We start from the raw sequence: 16,062 nt of genomic DNA on the forward strand, positions 1-16,062 counted from the left end.
GTGGAGAATAAGAATCCACATTAAATAGTAATGGTAAGTTTTAGATAACTGCTAGATGATAACCAAAACACACATTGTTATTTAACAGAAGAGCAGTCAACCCTGCTGTTTCCATGAGTGAGTGGCAGCAGTATACAGTGTCTCTTGTTCAGCAAAACCTTGCATGTGCTGAACTACAGCAATAAAAGAAAAGGCTCTGATGTGAATTTGTTTGGACCTTCTATAAACAGACATTTAGTGGGATCCTTCTGTTGAGTGAGGACCATTCCTAGTAAAAAGAAGAATGTTTTGTTTTGCTAGTAATCTCCTTCTGTTGAAAATCTTAACAGATTTGGAACCTAGCTCATTGGCCAACTTCACAGAACAATACTGATGCACTGCATCACCCTTAATGCTTCCTTCATTTTCCACAGCAGGATTTAGCTTCCTACTAACCATTCCTGTCTGGTAGAAGCATAACAAAATCAATCTACAGGTAGTGTAAATTGCTCTTTATAGAGTATTCAACAGTCTGGGCATGGACACACGCTGCAGCAGTAGCATACATGGGTCTGAAAGAAAATGCAGTAAAATTGTGAATGGCCTCAAGTACATGTATATAAAATCCAACTCTAAAAACAAGCTATAGTTTCCTTAGGAAAGCCTGACAATCACCTGATGTCACACACCTGTACGTAACCATGGGAGAGTCACTCGTTATCTAAAAGTCAATCAACAGCAATGGTCTTCACTTGCATGAATGCAAGGGATAGCTTGTTAAAAGGCCACAAGGCTGGAGCAGCTCTGATGAGCTCTGTAACAACCAATGTCAGCAGCATTACAAGCTCTGCAATCTATTGGGCTGCAAAAGCAGTGTTTCATTTGCTGAATGTAACCGGCACTGTGATGGAGATGGAGTGGCTGCAGGTAGGATGACTCTTAAACTACTTTTATTATATCAACACAACCTGTAAGCAAACAGCTGTAAAAAAAAGACTGCTTTTTTTTAAACACCACTGAGATGTTCCCTTACAGGCAGTCTGCTGCAGCAGTTTCTGTCAGGGCACTTGCTGCCCTGCTCGAACCCCAGGACCTCCAGCAGCTATTGCTGACTGTGTGTGACTGAACAGTTGCTTTGTGTAAATCCAGCACTGCAGCTGTTCACTGCTACTAAAACTTTGATGAGCACTGCAATAAAAAGCTACACAGCTAAATACCTTCTAGATTTTGAAATTAGTAGATGGCTACTGGCACCAGCAGAGCAAACTGTTCAATCCTGCTGCAATGCTTTGTAGTTCCCACAGGCGAGGGTGCTGAACTGAACAGCATGTAGCCACATGGCAGTGAGGTTTTCCTTAAATCACATGACCCTGTGAATACAGGAGCTGGTCACCTGGGGTTTTACGTGCCAAAGTTCTGCCTAATTTATTATGTGGAGTATGAAATTGAAGTTACAGGTGTCTGTGTTGGTCTGGGTGCTTTAGAGCAATCATGGGTTTGTTTACAAGCAGCTGTTTTATAGCTCAGTGTGAGAGCTCTGTCATCTCTCATTTTTGCTGTTGGAGAACCACTTACTTTGGCAATGTTTTTAGCATGTGGCCTATGCAGATTTATCTGGTTTACATGGATTTGCATTAGAAGCACCTGTCATTTCTAAGGGAAATGCAGTACCTTGTCAATTGTAGTGGAGCAGTTTTACTTGCCACAGTGATTTTGTTAGAATTGCTTATTTGAAAACTGAAGGAGTGTTCAAACAGGCTTCGGGTCTTTGGGGTGTTGTGGTTTTGTGGTGTTGTTGGATTTTCTTTCTCTGTTTTTGGTTAAAAATAAGCAGTATGTATAATACCTGAATGGGTGTTTGCTCAGAGCACCACGCAGGCCTTAAAAAAAGGGTCAGGCTCCTTTTTCTGTTGTGTCTGGCAAAGCTGTTTGTCCACAGACCAAAGCCACCTGTCTAACATATCCTTCTATTTTATACTTTCCATGAGTGCACATTTCAGCTGCCTGGAAATGTGTAAAGCAACAAAGGGATGGGGAAGCCTGCAGAGTCCAGAAGACCATACATTGATTTAGATTATGTAGAGATGAAGGTAAAAAAGCCTCAAAGAAAGCCCAGCAGGGCAGCACCTGTCTGGCATGCAGGCTGGCAGATGGGAGAATGGGTATTTGAAGCAGGAAAGCTGCTCTTCTAGAGAAGGCTGCTCTTCTAAAGCCTGGGAAAACACACTGTAAAGAAGCTATACCGAATATTTAGTGAAATCAGGCAGCCTGAAGCCCTTTGAAACAGCTCACTGAAGAGATGCACAACTTGGTTTTTAAGGCAGCAAATAACCAGATGCCTGCATGTATGACTAATCTAAACAGGGAAGAATTTGGCCATGCTGTGTTTACCAGCCTTGTTGTAATTAACTTATCTGACACTGCAGGGGTTTAAATTAGTTTAAAATGCAAATCGTGTAGTCAGTGAGATGACTTGCAATCCTGCACAGAAATGTACCAGACTGAAGCTGAAATCATACAGCATTTTCCTTTTTGTGATGGGGAAAAACCATGTTAAAGGCTAAAATAGAACCCCCTAAGCTTAGTATTTGAGTGCATGACATTGCCTTCTTCCACACAGGGTCAGTCACAAAACATTTGGTGGTCTGTGATTAAAACTGGAAACTTAATTCATGAGCATAGACACGGGTCTTTCTATAACATCCTCCAGCAAAACCCAAGTTCTTAGGTGACAAATTGGGAGAGAAAGTGAATTTCAACAGCCCTCAGGCTGTACTTGTGATGCTTTACAGACAGAAGACAATTTCTTTTCTAGACTTGCAGGAGAATGCTTTAACCACCTTTCCCATTTTCAATGATGGGGTGCATGGGCTATGCTGGCCTAAACTATAGCTAGATAGATAACATGCACTTTTGCTTAACCTTAGAAGCCACCCAGTTTGCAACTAGGCAGTGGGAAACCAAGATGCATGGCTTTTTCAATACATGCAATTCTTCTCTATAAAACTTCTCTCTTTGGTACAAGTTTCTAGGGGAAGGCTGCAGAGCTTGTTCAGGATTCAGAACAGACATCTTGAGTATGTTGTTAAGGTTCTCTGTAATCTCTGCCTGACAGCTTCATTTGTGTTGTGTGGTTTATACTCCTGTTGTCTATTTGAAACCAGACAGCTCATCAGACTTAAGCTGGAGATGAAATGTGTAGGACCTCTTTCAGTCTACCACCTCCCCTTCCCCCCCATTAAATCATGGTGCCAATGTTCTGGCTGCTCATCCCACACTCTGGACTTCTACCACCCAGAGAAGAGGAACCAGAAATATGTTGCATTCTAAATCATTACAGAGGTCTGGCTAACCTGCCTGCTGATCTAGAATGGTTTCGGATGATCAGTGTCAATTGAGTGGGTAAGGTCAAAAGTGGTATCAGATGGTTTATGTGCCAACAATCCAGGCTGCTCATCTATGAAATAATGACTGGATCAGATCATGGGAGAGAAGGGTGGCACACACTACACTGCACAGAAATAGGGCAGATTCCTCCACTCTGGAGAGCAGCTCTGCAGAGAGGAACCTGGGAGTTCTGGCTGATAACAAACTAAGAGCCAGCAATGTGCCCTCATGGGCAAGAAGGCCAATGGCATCCTGGAGTGTATTAGGAGTGTGGGCAGCAGGTCAAGGGAGGTTCTCCTCACCCTCTCCTCTGCCCTGCTGAGGCCTCATCTGGAGTCCTGTGTCCAGTTCTGGGCTCCCCAGCTAAAGAGAGACAGGGAACTGCTGGAGAGAGGCCAGTGCAGGGACACCAAGACACTGAGGGGATGGAACATCTGTGTGAGGAGGAAAGGCTGCGGGACCTGGGGCTGTTCAGCCTGGAGAAGAGAAAGCTAAGGGGGGACCTCATCAACACTTAGAAATCTTTAAAAGGTGTATGTTGAGAGGATGGGGCAGCACTTTTTTTCTGTTGTCTCCAGTGGCAGGACAAGGGGTGATGGACATAAGCTGGAACACAAGAAGTTCCACTTAACCATAGAGAAAAGGGTGAGGGAGCCCCGGCTCAGGCTGCCCAGGGAGGGTGTGGAGGCTCCTTCTTTGGAGGTTTCCAAACCCACCTGATCAAGGGGAACCTGCTTTAGAGCAGGGGGCTGGGCTGGATGAGCTCTGGAGATCCCTTCTTACCCCCACCATTTGGGGATTCTGTGATTCTGACCACAAATGTGATAACTGCATTTTGACAACTTGTTTGTCAGCTACAGCATGGACCAAAACACAATGCAGCTGCTTTTTTTCTATTGGGCTGTGAAATAGAAATAATTTTAACAACGTTGCTATGTCTGCTTAAGTGACCTCTTTGGCAGGTGTCCCAGATTGCAGAATTTCAGCTGTTACTTTATTTGCAGCAGTTTCACCTTTTCTTTCCCCAGTACTTACATATACTGTAAGCTGGCTGCTAAATTGATACTAATAGTTCAAAATAGATTGTGCAGAACAGAATTAAAGTGGTGGAGAGAAAAACTTGTGCTACAGACAGGTTAGACTGGACCTGGCAATGCTGGTGATAGTGTAGTGTTGTACTGCAAAGTTTTTGGTGTCTGTGTTGTGAGTTTTGGGATTTTTTCTGGTTTTATTCTTCCCTTTCTGTGCTGCATTGCAAGGCCAGCTGGAGACTCAAACCCCTAGAACCTTCCCAAAAATGTAAGCAGCATACTGACACCAATTCCAGTGGAGCTGAGTAGAAGCTCTGACTTTGGGATCTGCTGTGAAGCCTGTAAAGCCAGAGCACTTTCCTCTGGACGCTGGACACTTTGCTTTCCTGGGTTGTTCCCACTGTTTTGATTTCACGTATTGTTTGCTCTTTTAAGTCCCTATGTCCTGCACACATGAAAGACAGCTGAGCCAGTGGGACTGACAGAAAGCTAGGCCACTGCTTCTTGAAGGCTTTTCTTCTCTCCCCTGCCCTCACCTTTCAGGCTGAGGGCTTTGCCTCTGAAGTCTTGCACTGGGACAGCTGATGAGGTTTGTTGCTCCAGCTGTTTGCTGCATGAAAGCCATGCTGGTCATGAAGATCTCTTGAAACTATTGCAGTTTGCAATCCAGAGCTTTAACATAAACTAAAATTAGGTTGAACAGCTCAGCCATTTGTGCAGTGAGTGACACATCCAGCCAGGGGTAATAATCTTGTCAGCTGTTCAGATACAGACACAGCCTGGGAGTGGCACCGACCAACCTCCCAGGAGCAACTCTCACCTACAATAAGTTATCCACGTTAGCTGAGCTGAACAGGGCAAAGCATGTGTTATGAAGCATGACAACATCAGGGACATTGGTGCTTTTAATGACAAGTCTATGAGTGTTTTGGATAAATGTCTTTAAAAAACTACAAATTCAGAGTAGCAAGTTCCTGGAGGACCTGGGGCTTTGACATGTTTGTAAGAGCTGAGGTTTATTTTCCCCCCTCGTTTGTTTAATCAGTTCTACAATGTCACCTTAATTTATTCTCTCACTGTGAGACCAATCCACAATGTGTCAGTCACCTTGTACAGCTGTACCATCTTACTGAATATTTTCTATTAGAATAGAAACATGTAGCATGATCTCCAAGATAGGTGTCTGTAACTCTAACATCAGAGGCAGAGGCATTACCTTTTAAAACTAAATGCCAACCAAATACTAGCATGCTTCTAAATTGCCCTGTACTTAATTCCCTTACCTCTGTGAATGTTGAGACACAAATATTTTGTACTGGAGCACAAACCAAAATGTAAGCAACCCCTGAACCCGAAGGCCTGTCTGGGAATAGTGCAAATGACCTCATTTCCCTCGAGGGAAGCTGGTAATCTATAATCAGCATCTATACTTTCTACAGGACAAGAAAAAAAATCTTTCTCAGGCAGTTACTTTTGGGGCTTTTGTAGGTCAAAAATCCTGCCTGAAAACCTCCACAGAGAAGTACAAGCAAACCAGTTCAGATCACAAACCATGAGGTATGTAATGGGCAACAGATCTGCAGAAAACACATTGTGAGGCTTCCTCAGGGTGCTGCACCAGCTTCCAAAATGTTTGTCCTAAGGAATTCCTGAGCCAGAGACAGGACCCTTTTGTGCTGAATGGTCCCCTTTGGATTTCTCTCAATGTGGTCTTTAAGGTCTGTGCAAAATTCTGTCATATGCAACATTCCAGAGCCTAACTACATCCCGTTGTATGCTGTAGCAATGCTTTTTATATGTGTTGAACTTGCTGCAGGATTACCTTGTGGACACTTGTATTGTTTCTCTCCCATGAAGTATTTTCCATTACCTTTTCCATGCCACTCATTCACTTTATTATACTTAGTATATTCTCCTCATCCACTTTTCTTGCTGGAGGGTCCTAATTGATTCAATGTCACTTCTGTTCCAAATCTTTGGTCATGTTTGTTGTCCTTAACCAAAACACCTCACAAAACAACTTGTATGCATCCAGTTCTTTTGTGACATCAGGGCTGAGGTGTGGGCATGTACCAGACCTACACAGTAGGATTTGTTCACTCATGCTGGTTTCCTAAATAGTCCTAGAATTTACTCACCCTTCTAGGACTACTTTTAACACTACTGAGCAATGTTTTCATAGAATTGTTCATTTTAAATTCAAGATAGCTTTAACTGAGAATAGTTCAAGCAGCTTGTCATTGCCTGTGTGGGCACCAGGGCAGGGGTTTCTTTTCTTCCCTTACCCTAACTTCTGCTCCTTTAACTAATGGATTTTCTTTAATCACAAGGTCTTCCTGTAGAGGTTTCTAGTTTTGTTTTTCACCCTCTCAACAGCTGAGAAACAGCAGTGCCATGTTTACCAACTTCCAGCCCCTTGCCTCCAAAGAGGATTTAAGCAAGAGGTCACACATTACATTTAATAGTTCAACTGTTGCTTCAATAGTTGAACTCTTTCAGAGCTGCTGTCTGGTATGACATCTACTTGAATCTAGTTGAGGTGAATGATCACTGCCCATTTACCTCTTTGTTCTGGAACCTTTCTACTGACACTTCAGCTTTGGGACAGGTGCTGCTACAGGTCCCTCTTCCAAAGGACTTTGGCATGAGACTCTCCAGTTCCTCAACTATAAGCACCAATGCAAAAACACTTTTTAAGTTAATTTATCCAGTTTTAACTGAATTCATACTTTGTCATCTGTTGCCAAAGTTTCACACTCAGCCTAATAATTTTCATATTCTTTTCTGTCTTCTGCATGTGGGAGCAGCTTGTAGTCTGTACATTTAATCTGAACTTTCACAAATAGTTCACTTGCAATTATTTCATCCTTTTGACAACCTCTTAACTGTTTCCCTATAGTTCTTGTTTCAAAGCCTGTAATGCTGGAGCTGCTACAAAACAAAGGAAGACTTAAAAAAATATATCTTTATTTAAGCAGTTCTTGTACAACCCCATAAAAGAGATGTTTCCCCTTGTGGGTTCTTCTCATGACTTAGTGCTCCATGAAGCAGTCATCACACTTACCCATTTTATAAAGGGTGACTCAAGTATTCCATTAGTGTATTTCCTGCCCTTGCAGAGTGTCTGATCTCCTGCAGCACACCATAGTTACAGTTGTTCTCCTGTTCCACAGTGTAATTTAGAAGCTATACTCTTCCTAATTTCAGCCTGAAAGTTCAATCTTTAAGCATTCTGTACTTCTGGTTGGTACAGTTTGCCTGGTGTCAAATCAGACAAGCCTTCTTCATGGTACAGAACCATTAACTTCCCTGTGTAACCAGATCTCGTGCATTAGTACCACAGTGACTATCTTGCTTACATCAAATACTTAAAATACCCATCATTTTAATGTCAAGAAATGTCATGCTTCTCGGTTGTATTTCTCAGGTGCTAGCATTCCCATGTGAGCATTGCTTCTCTCTGGGGCTGGCTTTCTGCTTGTGTGCCCTTTTAAAAAGGGCCCTGTTGGTACACGTTCTGTAATTCGAAGTTTGGGGTTTGCCAGCCTGTGTGTTACCAGTATTTGAGGGTAATTTTAGCAGTAAACTGAGGTTTCATTTTTCAAGAACTCCTGCTCTTCTGTTCCTGAGTTTCATGGGGTATAGTCCAAAGCACAGAAACAATCTAAGCCAGAGCCGGTGCTTTACTGATCTATTTGCTTTTTCAACTTAGCGTTGAGAGTCCTTTCCCTAGTTTTGCCATTCTGAATAGCAGCTACTTACCTTACTAAAAACATTTGGACAGGTAAGGAAGGCAGAACTAAGCTTTTCTGAAAGATGGTGAAACACCAACATAGTAATTTATTTTAGTTTCATGGACAAACTTAAGATCATTCTGTGCACTAACTGTGTCAGTTTTATTAAGGCTATACACAGAGCTTGGTTACTTTACTGTCAGCAATCCCAAATCTACTGTACCCTTACATGCATTCCCCTTTAAAAATCCATGGGGAAAGTGAAATGTGTTATATTTGTTTATAGATGTGTGTACCTATATTGAAAAAAGGGAGAGTGTAGTTCTTCGGTGTTTTAGGCATGTTCATAATAAAGTGAAAAACACTTAAGAAGAATGAGTATGAAACACAAACAAGACCAATATACCATGCATCAACTTTTAGCATCATTACTAACGAGTCATAGTGTATCATCATCTTGTTTCTATGTGAAATAAAGAAGCTGAAAGCATCTTAAAATAAATCCAGGCGATCTTTCCCAATTATAGTGCACATTCAACTGGAAATGCACTGAATCTGTATTCCTAATCCTTAGGTTGGCACTGTATCATATCTACTTAAATTTACATTGCTTTATCCTTTTTTAAAAAGGAGAAAGATTCTAAAATTTGTCCCAGTTAACTTGCCCACACCTGGCTTATGTTCACATCCCCTTCTGTTGCTGTACTTGATCCTATGGCACTCAGGAAGTTCTGTGGCAGCTACATATACTGTCAGTGGAGGTTTTCACTGAATGGGTGTACACCTGGTCCACAGCTTCTGAATTTCCAACTGTTTCAGAGTACACAGGTGTCCAATTACAGCAAAACTTCAGGATTACATAGTGCTTTTCACTGGTAGATGTTAAGACTATTAAAACACTTTCCCCTTTCCTTCGTGCTCCAATTTCAAACATTGAAGCATTTCAGTAAGCAGACTCACCCTCTAGATTTTCCACATAGGAGTTGGACATGAGTGCTGAATGTTGAGTCCATTTCTCTGTTGAACCTGATGGCTGGTATTCCAGGTCAGAGATAAAACTGTCTGTGTCAGAGAAGAAGACAGACATAACTACTGAATGGACTAAATCAAGAAGTTACAGTTCACTCAACCAGGAAGTGACTTTCAGTTTTCTTTTAATAGCACTAACTTTAAATACCCAGTTTCATTCACAATTACTACATAAGTTGACATAAGTAACTATTTATAAATTATCAGAGTGCCTGTTAAAACCAATATCACTTATCTTGTATATTTAGTTACTTTTCAGTTAGCAGCCAGAGCCATGAAGGTAATGGTTAATATTTTTGGATGTCTGCTAGTTGTATCATCATGAATTTTACACTACATAAATTTCCTCTTAGTATTTGTGTTAGTTTAGAACATTCCTCCTGCATTGTTCTCAATCTGCTTTACATACTGTGGTCTCATTAAAAGTGCTTATGCCCCTTGACAGCACCACCACTGAACAAGGTAGGCAAAAGACTAGTAAATCTTTATTTTTCCTATCCTTTCAATACAGGAACCTGTTGCTGTGAGCAGCTTTAGCTTCTCCTTTTGGTGTCAGGCTATATTCATACATTTTGCCCAAGGTACTGATCTGCAGTCAGGCCACACAGTTTGAAGTGTTGGAAAACTAAGAATTATCCTGGTATAGGTGGCTCTGTCAGACCAAGGTGGAAGTGGAGAACTGTATGCCACTGAACTGTTTTTCCTGGAGGAAAAACAAATAGAGAACAGTTAATTTATTGCTTTAATCAACAAGGGGGTGCTTATGTGGTTGTGATTAGTGACTATGTAGGGCTTACATTATACTGGGTTGGGTTTGGGTTTTTTTTTCCTGACCAAGAGAGCGCTGCAAGTTTAGTAAATTAGGCTTTAACACAATTAGCAAAATTACTCTGGAAGCTGGCTAACTTGTGCCTTCTGGATACAGCCATATGTTTGCTTTGCCAACATGATTTCTAAGCCCTGCTTAGGGATGACTCCTGGGAGAATGAAAGGATCTATTCTTACTTCCTCCTGAAACATAAGCAGTTTGAATTACTTCTTTGGATGGTGACTTATACTTAATTGTTTAAAGTGTAAGGTTACATGTATTTTAATGGGAAGCAGGTTTCAAGTAAAATGTCCACTGCCATTCTGAAGGAAAGGACTACATGAAGGACAAATTCTTGCCAAATAATAGGAGGTTAAGGAAAGAACACTTTTCACACCAGCTATGGTAGAGCCAGCAAGAAAGTGACATTTAAATAAAGATGTAATGAATTCAAGGAGATGGGCCGAAAGCTACCTTGGGATGAAACAAATTAACTTATCAAGCAGTCCTCTTTAAAGTTCAGCCTTTCAAAGGGGCAGACAACAAACATGACAAGGAGCCTCCAGAGAGAAGAGCAGAGTTAATTAGCTCTTTTAAGCAACAGTCTCTGCACCATAAAGTCTGCATAGCTTCTACAGTAAGGATTATCTGTCACTTCAGCAGAGAAATACAACTCTGCAGGTTTTTATAATTAATTTCATACATGGAGGGGCTCTGAGGCTCTTGCATGTCCTAACAAAGCTGCTGACAGTATTGAGATTTTGCTTTATAAAGCCCTGACAAATCGTGTCATGCGTAGCACACGTAACGTGTCTCCAGCCAGCACCTTCTGGAATGAAGCATGCACTGCTCTCAGGCACATAATAGTTGTTGTTTGTGAAATGTGGTAAACAAAGCAACAGCCTTTTAAAGGGTGTAGTGCAGCATAAAGATACCGTACAACACACAGTGAAGTCAGAAGTTGAGGTAACAGATACATTAAAAATATCATTCTACCTCATAATTTCATAAGCATTTGAGAGCTTTAACTTTAGTGTTACACTCTTTAGGTATAGAACACATTTGGAATTGCTTAAGGGAGTAAAAACTGATAAAACTGAAACAAGAAAACTGACATCCTGTAGATCCAACTGATCAACATTTCATACTCTTATGAACTGCTTGTCTTGGCTCCTCCCTTATGAAAGGTTTAGAAAAACCTTAAACCCTCAATTATGTGCACCAGATTTGGGTCAAAGCAGTAGGTCAACTTCTATTACAGATAAAGGTAGACCAAAAAGCTACTGCAGTTATACTATACTGGAGTTTGGTTTTCAGAATTCCCTCCTACAGGGGTCAAGCAGCTTCTTGTAGCACTGTTTGTGTATCCTTTGTATGGGCAATGGAATTCACCTGGAAGTTGTGCTGGTTTTAGAAGAGTAGACCCCCAAAACTACTCTAGAATTGATTGCAGTGTTGCCAGAGTAAGTAGCATAGAGTGGGGGTTTTTAATATGCTTTGCAAAAGGAAGCTTGATACAGTTGTATGGCAGATTGTACCAATGGCCTGGGTTGGGTGGTGTTGCTGCATCCATCTAGGAACTCGTGTGAGAGGACAGATGAGTGAATCGTTGTACTCAGTCAACCTCAAAGCACACTATGGACAGACTGCAGCACACTTCTCCTCAGACAGGCCTTTTGTCAACTCCAGAGAGAACTCTATCAGCTGCATTTATGTGAAGAATCCCTGCAGCTACGTCACATTGGTTACTGCAGTATATTTAGCCAGGTTTTAACTCCACATGACCAGCAAGTAGGTACAGTGTCAACTTTCTCTAAAAAAAGAAAGCTGCCAGGCTATAATTAACCCTCAGGCTGCTCTGCTGTGGAGCAGCCAGCTGATTCTGTTGGTTTGTGATCAAATCCAGTCATACAGCAGGCCATGTTTGCAGTGGCAAACTATCAAGGACGTGGTGAGTTGCCTTGCAAGTTACCATTTCAAGCCATGACAGGCTTTGCTTTTAGTAATTTCAGTGCCAACTTTACTGAGAGGCACCTTTTTTTTATTTAACTGATAAAACCAAGCTGTATGAACCGTTAGGAGGAGCAGCTTTCCTATGCACATGATGTTTATAGCTATAGACAGACAGAATGTGCCCGCAGAGTCCCAGCACAAGCTCTGCAGTTATTTGGGACGGTGCAGGTCATGGTTACCACGTCACTCTCTCACACAGGAAGCGTGAAGTGTGAACCTTGGAGCTAGAGGCCACGTGCTGTGCAGTGGAAAGCTGTGCAAAGCGCCTGAGCGGGTTTATGCCAATGGCACAAGGGCACCCCAAACTCCTTCTAGTGAGTGTCTGCAGCAGCATGGGGACATGCCACCTGTTCTAACAGAATAAGTTTCTAACCTCTTCTAAGTCTTAAATGGGAATCTTTGCAGTGGTGCCACTAGTTGAGCTTGGATTTCTGAGTTTGAATTAGATGTTCTGTGTCTCTCAGAGGCTAGAAGGAAGTTTCACACATTAACTGGTCATAGGTACCTGAGATGCATCCTTTAAGTGTTGACAACCTTCTCTTCACCTTTCTCACTGTTACAGCCTTGTCCTTTTAATCTACTCCGCTGTCTGGATCTTTCTCTATGCCACTCATAATACCCATTTCCAAAAGCAGATTCTCATTCCCTTCCAAGACATTTCAAGTTCTGCCTTATCTCTTCTCTCAGCCTCAGCATCTCAGTGCAGAAGCCCATCAGGTTATGGGAAGAATTAGAATTGGAAACTGCTTATTGTTACTATCTCCACACTGCCTGACAAGATATGTTTAATATACAGAATGCTAAGGAAGGAGGAGTTGAATTATAACCTTAATAAGCAAGTTATACTAAGAGAATTTTTGGAATGCCTTTTATCAACAGGAATATTCCAAGAGTTCTGTGTAAGATGTAAGCAAGAGCTGTTCTCACCCCAAACCATGGCAGGCATGCTGCAGGATGCAAGGTTTTGTTCCCTGCTTAGGGGACAGTAAAGAAAGCTTGCTGGAGATGGACATCTCAAGTTTAAGTTGCACCAGCAAGAAGACTTTTGAGCTGCTGTCTTCCATAGCAAGCTAGACTCTAGCACCCAATATTTTTGTGTTTCTGTAGACCTTCAATGCCCTGGTTGGCAGGATGCTGCCAAAGGTAATTCAGAATGACCTGTTAATGCACGTTTCAAATATATAGACAAATATAAAGTACAGTCATTCTTCAATACTTTCTTATCTACTGTGATTCTCTGGAAGTTAAACTGAAGCTACAGTAAAAGCTACCTGTAAAGATGTACAAATTTTCTAGCAAACAACAGAATAATGAGCTTTCCAGCATCAGCTAGAGAGTTATCACAGAACTGTTAAAATGAATGACTGCAAATGGTTTAGAATTCTACACAGAAGATGCCTGACAGAACAGACTTATTGCTTCATGCACACACAACAGTTAGAGGATTTCTAGTTATGATTTATAGTAAATCCACATCCTGTATTTTCTAATCTCCAGCTTTATGTAATGGAGATGCAATGAGCAACAAAATGTAAGAGGATTAGTAGAAGGTCATCCTGCTTTGCTGAATATAGTCTAACACAAACACCTTAAAAATGGTTAAAGACAGTTGGAAATCTTATCACTGTCGCAAGCCATGAAATCCAAGGTAAACTTACCCTCAACTGCAAGCCACAAGAGATTAAGCCTTAGATCAACAGTATTAGAATAGACTTAAGTTTAAAACTTGACAGTGGGACAGGCAAACTGACACTTTTTTAAAAATGGGAGGGCAGAATTACTGAGCCCTCATCATACAACTACATTGGGCCTAACTTTGACTAACCTTCTGTCAAGTGGGGAAGAAATGGGACCTTTAATAGATGAGTGTACAAGAGAGCACCATGTAGGTTATGGGAAAGGCCAACAGTCACTAACCACCTCTTTCTGGTCCCTTCAGCTGCTGTTTACATCTATTTGCAGCCCTAAATATTCTACAGTCTATGGAGGGGAATATTAGTCTGGGGAGCTGGGCTGAGTGAGGGCAGACCTGGTGAAAGATGTTATGGGAAAAAGAAGGCCCGAGAAGCTGGGGCAGGGGTGAGGGGAGGAAAAGCAGAGGGGACAAAGAGCAAGAAGCTGCTTCTCATAGCTCCAGTGCAGAAGTTTACCAGCTTGTGTAGACTGACTACTGCAAAAAGCTAAGCAGAGAAAGGATTGGTTTTCAGGAACACCTTTTAAGTAGCATACAGTACAAATCCCTCTGAAACTGTGCTGTTTCAAACACTGTCTGTAATATCATTTGAATTTTGTATCTAGGTGTCCTCAATGCATTTTGATTCTTTGTTTGTGTTTTTTTCCAAGTGATTTAGAAAGTGCTTCCTGTAAGAAGCAAGGATGGGAAGAGGGGAAGCCAAAAAAAGTGCAAATTCAAGGTGGAGATTAGAAAAGCCTAAAGACATCAGCCAAAAACAGGAGGCACACACACTTCAGGAAGGTTAAAAAAAAAAGGTGTGTGGGGAAGTGCACTTATGCAGACAGCTAGGTAGAGAATCTGCCTTTAAATTATGTAATCCTTTCTCAGAACCTGGCTTGCTCTAACTTGTAAAGGGCCAAGGAATTCACCACAATTTAAAGATACTTGATTTGGGTCATTGGCAAGCACCTCTGACTGCAGATCCATAACAGTGGTGTGTCCAGATGTGTTACACCTACTAGGAGATGCTGGGTCAAGACTTATCCAGATGCTCTTGGCTTAAGCATCGATGGATGAAGCAGCTTTGCAGTTCTGTAGCTCTGGAAGATTTTTAGTGTGGTTTGAAGAAAAAGTCTGAATGTTGGCTGGAGAGGAAGTAAGGTTCACTTTTGGGAGCCTTGCTTAAAGGTATTTCTGTAACCACTGTCCAGACTGCCCCTTCTGCAGCTGGAGTGGTGGCTTTTGTTGTTTGAGTTTTGAGTTTTTAATTTTTTAAAAGAATTTTAAATCCTGCTCTGTCAAACAGCTCAGCAGTTCCAGGACTCATTTTGTCATGAGGTGGCATTTCCATACTACAATAAAATTTTGTTACAGTTTCTCAAATCCTTAATTTTCTTGGCAAATAAAACATCTATTATAGTAACTTAGAAAGAATTGCAACTTCTGAAATGAGCCAGTAACTCAGACATGATTCATAACATTTTCAACTGTCTTTGCCTTAGACTTTTGAAAGATTTATTCACCTTAGTTGGTGACCCTCAGAAAGCTATTTTCCAACTCAATATAGCTTTCAGGTTTGATACATTAGCTGGGAGAACATACTGCACTAACCTTCATTGATGTATGCAATTACGGTTGGATTTTTTCCTTAATTGTTATAAGTGATTTGCTATCTGTGTGTAGCTCTGTTTGTACAGAAACTAAAATGCAATTATACAGAAAAGAAAGATTTGGAAATGATTTTGAAATGTGTTCCTAACTAAACATCATTTTTCATTTAAGGCTGATTAAGCAGAGGAAGTATTTATTTACTCACGTTGAGAGAACTGAGCAGCTTGTTTCTTGTCACTGTGCTCAGAGTTTTGCAACAGCAGGTTTCAGGTTTGACATCTGATTTGTATTTGTGGATTGGAAATGAACTAAACCTACAACCCCAACCCCACCAGCAATCATACTGAATGGTGGAACATGAAGCTGGAATGAAGGTAATCTCTGTGCTTGTGAATGTATCCCTGCTGCCAAGTGCTACTTTAGCATCTAAAGCCACGTTCAATTTGCTATATAGGAAATCCTTATCAGACCTTCTTCTACAGCAAACACTATTTAAATAAATGAATAAAGCTGTGGCCATTTGAGTCATAAATATATATATATATTCTTCTCTAAACCACTAGCAAGTGGCCATGCTTTAAGTGTGGCTCTTGCAGCTTCTCCCATGATTCAGTGTCTGTCAGCACAGAAACGATTCAGGAATGTCACTGTGTCAAACAGTGGAAATAGTTTATAAAAGCCACCAATATTTGTGACATAGGGGAAAAAACTTGCCCTTTTACTGTGCATTCATTTTAATCTCTGCACAAGTATAAACAAACTCCCAATATGCTCATAAATGCTCAACACTTCTGT

At 41.3% G+C, this 16,062-nt stretch overlaps 1 protein-coding gene across 3 annotated transcripts in view; it reads right to left on the minus strand.

Moving 5' to 3' along the window:
* Positions 1-16,062, minus strand: part of NFATC3 (nuclear factor of activated T cells 3) — a 72,791-nt gene that overhangs the window by 4,287 nt on the left and 52,442 nt on the right. Inside the window, exon 10 of one of the 3 annotated variants that reach the window (XM_062007301.1) lies at positions 9,092-9,193. The exons of 1 other annotated variant lie outside the window; for it this stretch is intronic. In XM_062007301.1, the coding sequence (XP_061863285.1) occupies positions 9,092-9,193 (102 nt within the window). Of the gene's footprint in view, positions 1-9,091; positions 9,194-9,567; positions 9,864-16,062 lie in introns of those variants that run through there. One more of the 3 variants, XM_062007303.1, reaches the window with a different exon arrangement.

Source organism: Colius striatus, chromosome 14 (genome assembly GCF_028858725.1).
Source record: "Colius striatus isolate bColStr4 chromosome 14, bColStr4.1.hap1, whole genome shotgun sequence".
Taxonomy (NCBI): Eukaryota; Metazoa; Chordata; class Aves; order Coliiformes; family Coliidae; genus Colius; species Colius striatus.